The 7,595-nt window shown below is 41.9% G+C and overlaps 1 protein-coding gene across 1 annotated transcript; it reads left to right on the top strand.

The window, feature by feature from the left end:
• The first annotated feature begins 1,760 nt into the window (after positions 1-1,760).
• On the top strand, positions 1,761-5,549 carry LOC311049259 (potassium voltage-gated channel subfamily A member 10-like). The gene is made up of 3 exons (XM_084062777.1): positions 1,761-1,881; positions 2,193-2,361; positions 3,646-5,549. Exon 3 carries the CDS (start codon positions 3,807-3,809, stop codon positions 5,499-5,501), a length of 1,695 nt encoding a protein of 564 aa, XP_083918903.1. The 5' UTR covers positions 1,761-1,881; positions 2,193-2,361; positions 3,646-3,806; the 3' UTR covers positions 5,502-5,549.
• The last annotated feature ends 2,046 nt before the right edge of the window (positions 5,550-7,595 follow it).

Raw genomic sequence — 7,595 nt, forward strand, 5'->3', positions numbered from 1 at the left:
GACATTGCAGGATCATGCAAAACGAGATCCCCATGGAGGAGGACGATGACTCAGCACAGCGGTGTTTGTGTCTTTGAATCAGTGTGTGTGTTTGTTTGTGTTTTGGCCTTGCAGGTGCGTATGTGTATACTCTATACTGTATATACTGTAGTGTATATATACTATACAGTATACATGTGTGTGTTTCACTGTGGAGAAGGGTGATGACTCAGCACAGAATTGTTTGCGACAGCAGTGTGTGTGTGTATGTGTGTGTGTGTGTGTGTGTGTGTGTGTGTGTGTGTGTGTGTGTGTGTGTGTGTGTGTGTGTGTGTGTGTGTGTGTGTGTGTGTGTGTGTGTGTGTGTGTGTGTGGTTGGGTGTGTGTGTGTGTGTGTGTGTGTGTGTGTGTGTGTGTGTGTGTGTGTGTGTGTGTGTGTGTGTGTGTGTGTGTGTGTGTGTGTGTGTGTGTGTGTGTGTGTGTGTGTGTGTGTACGTGTATACTGTATGAGTCTATGTGCTTACTATGTATATGTTTATATATGCTTGTGCCTCGTGCATATAACTCCATTAGGACACGTAATGACATCCCCAGCTGTGATAGGAGGGGCACTGGGTGAGCACATCAAAGAGGGTGGGATTGTAAAGATTTAGAACTGCTGCTATGACCTTGAAGCCATGCGCTCTGAGCCTGCAGTGGTGCTGCTCACGCCGCAATGTTACAGGGGACTAGGAGACAGCCAGTTCCTGGCTGCAGCCAAATGAGAGTAGAGGGAATGAATACTGACTTTAAAGGCAATCAGTTCTATATCATGTAACACAATATTCCTCTGATGTTGCCAGTTTGGCTGCCCTTGCCAATGAGTACGAGATGTAACCTTGATTAGAAGTTTCACATCTTATCTGCAATCTTGCAGTCATATTTGTTGTATTTTCTTATGTTCATATTCAAATGAAATTAGCACATGTGAACGACAGGAATGGACTACACTGTGCAGCCTTGGTAAATTAAAAGCCCTTTCTTTCTTTGGCTTACTGCTTTGCATTGTGTTACAGAGCCATTTGGTTAATTTGATAAAACTCTAATTTTAACACAGAGGTACTTAAGCTGGCAGGGTCAATGTGAAGGAAAACCACTCAGACTCACCACCTTTGAATGACTGTCTTGGAAAAGAATAGATTTGTCTATCTATTTGAAATCCATACCAACTCCTCTAGGGGAAACGTGTGCCCAGACTAAATAACCTCAGTGGAAATAGTCAAGGATTTATCAACTTAATGGATTCCTGTATGCTGCCTGACTCATGTATCTCCCGAGATGAGCAAGAATATGGTACAAATAGCTCTGTATGTGCCACGCTATACCAAGAGCAAGTAGAGCATGTAAAACAAAATGTTTTATGTTTTTTAAATTAATTTATCCTGATCGGTGTCAAGGTCAGAATGGTCAACACAATAAGAATATTTACAACCCAATTGACATTTGAGACGGTAACATTTCAGCACAAAATGTTATTTTCATCATCCTCAAGTAATATTATCTGTATCCATTCTTCCTTGATATTCAGCATGTTTGGTATGCAAACAGGCACAAACAGTATGCAGCCACCTTGGCAGATGTGCTTTGCTGTTGTGACAGGTACAGTAACATGGGCAGTATACAGTAGAATCCCCAAGGTGTTGTTGGATTGGATAAGCTTGCATGTTGATGCTTACTCTGCAGGAAAGTGGGGAAAGAGAGGGTCTCACTCTCCCCTTGCCGCGTCAAAAAGCTATTGGCTCCCACAGAGTGGGGATCTCCTGCAATAGGGCTACCTCCACTATCTTACCTCCACTCACACTATTCTACCTCAACCCGCATTGTCCCACAGACAGAGCAGGGAGCAAAGAGGAAGGAGAACAGGTGACCCCTGCCATCTTAACACAGTGTGTGTGTGTGTGTGTGTGTGTGTGTGTGTGTGTGTGTGTGTGTGTGTGTGTGTGTGTGTGTGTGTGTGTGTGTGTGTGTGTGTGTGTGTGTGTGTGTGTGTGTGCGTGCGTTTGTGTGTGGGTGCGCACGCGGTCTGTGCATGTGTGCAAATGTGTGTGTGTGTGTGTGTGTGTGGGTGCATACTGTAGGTGCACGTTTGTGTTTTTGAATGCGTGCATGTGCATGTGTGGTGTTGTGCGGGCAGCACCGGGCACCACTGTAATGCCATCTCTGGTTTCGTGCAGGGTATTGGATTACTCAGTGGCAGCTTTAATAGTGCTGGAGACACTCAGATCTCTTGATTGTGAGTCTGGATGAGGGAGAGGGCGAAGGGAGAGAAGGAAGCGGAGTGCGTCTACCAGGGGAAGGCAGAGGGCACACCAACTTCTGCAGACACAGAGGTTGGGGACACGGGTAAGTGAGAGACTAAAACTTTACAAAATACGCTGACATCTATGCTGTATTACTGTTTGTCCTGTGTGTTTTATCTCCGGATCTGATAAGGGATCGAGTGATGTCACTGGATCTGTTGCGTTTTTCAATGTCAGCTCACTGTGAGAAAAGGCTAAACTACAGCATTGCACTTTTAAGTGTTCTTTAGATAAGGGGAACTCATGTTTTAAAATTCAAGAAAGATTCAAGATTCTTATTGTAACGTCTAATATGTGAACTGTACACAGGTTCTTTGTATAAATAATAACTGGCATTAAGCAAGGGTTGTTTTAGGAATCTTTTAAACCCTTTTGATGTATCCTTTAACATCACAAACCGGATTTTATTGGCAAGGCTGTGGACCTAAATAGATTAATCTATACACTCACACAGTTCCTCTCTCCTGTCTTTAAGTATTCTTTTTCCTGTATTCAATATCCCCTATTGCTGAGAAGGCATAATCAATAAACGTATTTTTTGCCTAATCCAACCACTTTATCCTTGCAGTGGAGGATAAAGTGATCGCACAAAACTAGTGAAATCGATTGATATCCTGTATCTATTTTGTTACCTGCTAATGCCTGCAATGCAAGTTGAAATAGAGCCATGAGATTCTCCCTAACCATGCTTGGTGTCAAGTGTAGACAGAGTTTGAAGCAAAGCTTGTGTCAGGATATAGTTACCGATCCAAACCAGACAAATGGAAAGATAAACAGCCACTTAGAAGTAAACGTTTGGTTAACACGATGAACAAAGACGTATGTGATCTGTCACAAGTTCGGTGCACCGCTGAACAAATGCAGGATGACATGGAAAATATCAAAATAATGAAACCAACATATGTGATTATCAAGCTGTGTAAAGGTGTTCTGTTTTCATTCATAGACCAAACAGTTTAACATACAAAAACATATCTCATAAAGAACATCATTTCTATACTTTAAGCAAAGTTTCAGTACACAATATTCAATAATGCAATCCACACCTTACATTATAGTGTAAGCATTTTCAGAGCCTAGCTGGTGGAGTTTGAGTTGTTTCGTTCAGATCACAGGTGAGAATTGAAAGTAAAATAAATAATAATAATAATAATAAATAATAATAATAATAATAATCCTGAAAAACACAGTAGCAGATGATGTTATCTGCTGATGCTATCAGGCATGACACGATGCCTGACACAATTCTTATCCACAGAAAAAAAGGATGCACCATTTTGGGAAATATACTAGTATAACAAACAATTCTCCTTTTTTTGTTTTTCAGATGAAAGAAATCCAACTGAAATCACCCATTAGTTACAGTACAATTTTCTGAATGATAGCCAGGAGGAAGGAGGCCCTCTGGGGATCTTCAATGTGGCGCTGTTTGCAGTGCCCCCGCTGTCTCCCACCCCTGAGCCAGACTGACCAGCACCAGGGCAGGTGATGGAGGTGCCGCTTGTTAATTTTGAAAACATGGATGATATCGGCATCAACATAGTCGACCCCAACGACTCTGGGTACCCGACCTCCCCCACCTCAGAGACCCCTGACCAGAATCCGGTGGCCAACCGACTGACGTCACCACACCCGTCACCACTCAGGGGCCAACACGTACGGCCGTCAGACCAGGAGGGGTTATCACCCTCCTCTCCCCCAACAGTGACACCAAAAGGGAAGTCCAGCAGCAGCAGTTTGATCTCCAACCTGAAACTTCTGATCACCGGCGAGCCATCGCCCACTGACAGCGTCTTCAGTAAGATGGCGAAAGATTGTGGCGAGAATGATGATGTGTTTGAAAAGCCAAGAATGGAAGAGAGAGATGAGAAAGTTGTCATCAACATTTCAGGCCTGTATTTTGAGACTCTGATGAGCACTCTTAGTCAGTTTCCATATACGCTGCTTGGTGACCCCATGAAAAGGATAACTTACTTTGACCCCATGAAGAACGAGTACTTTTTCGACCGAAACCGTCCCTCTTTTGATGGTATTCTGTACTACTATCAGTCGGGAGGGAAACTCCGCAGGCCAGCCAATGTACCATTAGATGTATTTGCTAATGAAATAGTTTTCTATGAGTTAGGACATGATGCGATGGAGCAGTTCCGTGAGGATGAGGGGTTTGTCAAAGAGCCAGAGGTCCTCTTGCCCACTAATGAGCTCCATCGGCAATTCTGGCTTTTGTTTGAATACCCAGAAAGCTCCAGTGCAGCCAAGTCAGTGGCGTTGGTTTCTGTGTTTGTCATTGTTATTTCCATCTTCATCTTTTGCCTGGAAACTCTACCAGAGTTCAGGGGGGACAATGACTTTATCCAAGTAACTCGAGTCATCAATGGAACGCAAGAAACTTTTGCTCAGCCAGCTGTCAAAGACTTGGTGGCATATTTCACAGACCCATTTTTCATTGTGGAAACAATTTGCATCATTTGGTTCTGTTTTGAGCTTGGAGTTCGTTTCATAGTCTGCCCCAGCAAGGGTGATTTCTTCCAAAACATGATGAATTGTATTGACATTGTCTCCATAATCCCATATTTTGTAACCCTGGGAACAGAGCTGGCTACTACCCCCGATGAAGATGTGAACTCTAGTCAGAATATGTCCCTGGCAATTTTGCGAATCATACGTCTAGTACGAGTGTTCAGAATTTTCAAGCTCTCCCGACACTCGAAGGGGCTTCAGATCTTGGGACAAACCCTGCATGCCAGCATGAGGGAGCTTGGACTGCTCATATTCTTCCTTTTTATAGGAGTCATCCTATTCTCCAGTGCCATCTACTTCGCAGAGGTGGACGAGCCCCATACCCAGTTTGTCAGTATCCCTGATGGTTTCTGGTGGGCTGTGGTGACAATGACCACTGTGGGATACGGCGACATGTGCCCTATCACCATCGGGGGCAAAATGGTAGGCACTCTCTGTGCCATTGCTGGCGTTCTGACCATTGCCCTGCCCGTCCCTGTCATTGTTTCAAACTTTAACTATTTCTACCACCGGGAGACGGAGCAGGAGGAGAAGCAGATACTGGATGCAGCAGCAGAGGCAGCCATGAAGACAACAGAAGCTCTAAATCTTAAGTATGGAAGCACACCCTCTCTAAACAAAAGTAACGGCACCTGGCAGAATGAGAAAAATAGCATGCCTTGATTTAACCGATAGAGACGTTTATATCAAGGGCACGAAAAACAATGGACAAGTCAATCATATACAAGGTTCACTGAGCCATATTGGTTAATCTCTCATTATTTTGTACTTAAACCATTGTGCATATAATTGCAGTATTAGTAAGCAAGTATTTAATGAGACAACAAGGCAGAAGTTGTCTGCCTTCTGAAAGATTTGCATGTGGATGTGTCAAAGTGCAATTAATACAACTCAGAAAATAGTATAATGTCAGTTAAAGCAAGCCTCCTTGCCATGGGATTGTAAAAAGTGGCTAAATTATATGATCCTTTATGTAGTGCGAAGACAATTTAAGCGAAGGGTGGAACATACACAGTCCCTGCCTGGATGGGTGCTACGCCAGAATGGTGCATGCAGTAAAGGCTAACCAAGGGTGAATGAGAAGATAGCATCCAGGAGAAAGAGGCACTGCCACAGACACTGAAACATTTGCTGTGGAAACTAACGCACAGGCATTGATTACGAGAGTGTCCCACAGCAGAGTATGTGGACATACTAAAGAGTGATAAAGGGATGGAAAGTACTGTTGCGCTATAGCCAGATGCATGGAGGATCGAGGTGACTGAAAATACTGCTGGATGGCTCGTCTGAGGACGACCTAGAGAGATAAGTGTCATTAGGCAAGGCATGTTTATTTGTATAGCACATTTCAACAACAAGGCAATTCAAAGTGCTTTACACAAAGTTTTTTAAAGCATTATGACAATGCAAAAGAAACTCATAAAAATACGTATATAATAAAAAAAATAGTTATTAAAGAGATAAGATAATGTAAAATAAAGTTAAATATGAAAACAAAGTCAAACTGCGATTAAAGACATGAATCAAAAGCCTCAATAAAAGGCTGTCTTAAGCTAATATTTAAAATAACTGAGAGCTGTCGAGGATCTGCAGCTTTCTGGGAGTTTGTTCCAGATGTGGTGCATATAAGCTGAACGCTGCTTCTCCACGTTTAGTATTGACTCCGAGGACAGAAAGCTGATCTGTCCCAGATGGCCTGAGAGGTTGAGATTAATACACGTATATAATGTAGGCAGTACAATAGACAGTTATTAGTCTTTGCTTATGTAGATTATTAGAGCCAATATAGATATGAAATCTGGGAAGATACAGACTTTACAAGATTGTCCCTGTAACCTACAGTATGTAACAATGTCTTTAGTCCAGAGAAGAAAACAGAAAACTATTTCATATATTGGCTTCATTAAAACAGGATGCATATTCTGAGCTCATGTTACAAAACCACATTAGTCTATACTTGGTCCTATTCAGCAGAATCTAATTTGAACTTGGCATGGATTTCAAGGACAGGAGAATGTGCCTTTAGGGGAAGACAAGAGGACATGACTGGACATATTGTTTTGTCAGCAAATCATTATGTTCCAACACAAAGCATTTCCCCATGTTATACAGCATGAACATATCTGTGTGCTAAACAGCCAGCCCATTAATAAGTCTGCAATTAATCTAGCATATAGTCAACAAATAAATCACAAAACCACATATTGCACAACGCAATACAAAACAATGCATATTGTATACCTTGCTATTGAGTACATGCAGTAGTTGTATGCTGTAGATTTGATTGGTAAGCTAAGCTCACTAAAACGAACACATTTACCCTGTGTTTTCAGCCACATGTTTTTTCTAAGTCAATCAAATTCAAGTACACTGTACGCTCAGTAGGCCTACCGCATCCTTTATAATAGGTAGTTGTTTAATTAGACTCACTAACTTGTTAAAAAGAATCATCAATCCTTCCTCAGATAACTGATTGAATTTCTACATTAAAAAATCCTTCACAAAACACATCACTTTATTGCAATATAAGTCTGTCTCACAATCACCCAAATCATTTTTGGGCTCTACTGTACATCAGTTATTTTAGTATTGAGGAATACATGTGTTTTAGATTGTACAAGCATGAGACATGCTATACAACAAGTGCAACAGAAGGCAAGGTGAAGGTAAAAATCCTAATTTGCAAATTAAGTATTGAAATGTCCATTATTTTGGTTTTCTCGTGTCTGTTGCATGGCATAGTATGCCAAAACAAGG

Source organism: Gymnoscopelus microlampas, assembly GCF_963454915.1.
Source record: "Gymnoscopelus microlampas genome assembly, chromosome: 7".
Lineage (NCBI taxonomy): Eukaryota > Metazoa > Chordata > Actinopteri > Myctophiformes > Myctophidae > Gymnoscopelus > Gymnoscopelus microlampas.

What these genes read in the sequence shown, in the direction of transcription:
- LOC311049259 (XM_084062777.1), top strand. Translation starts at nt 3,807, where the DNA reads ATGGAGGTGCCGCTTGTTAATTTTGAAAACATGGATGATATCGGCATC.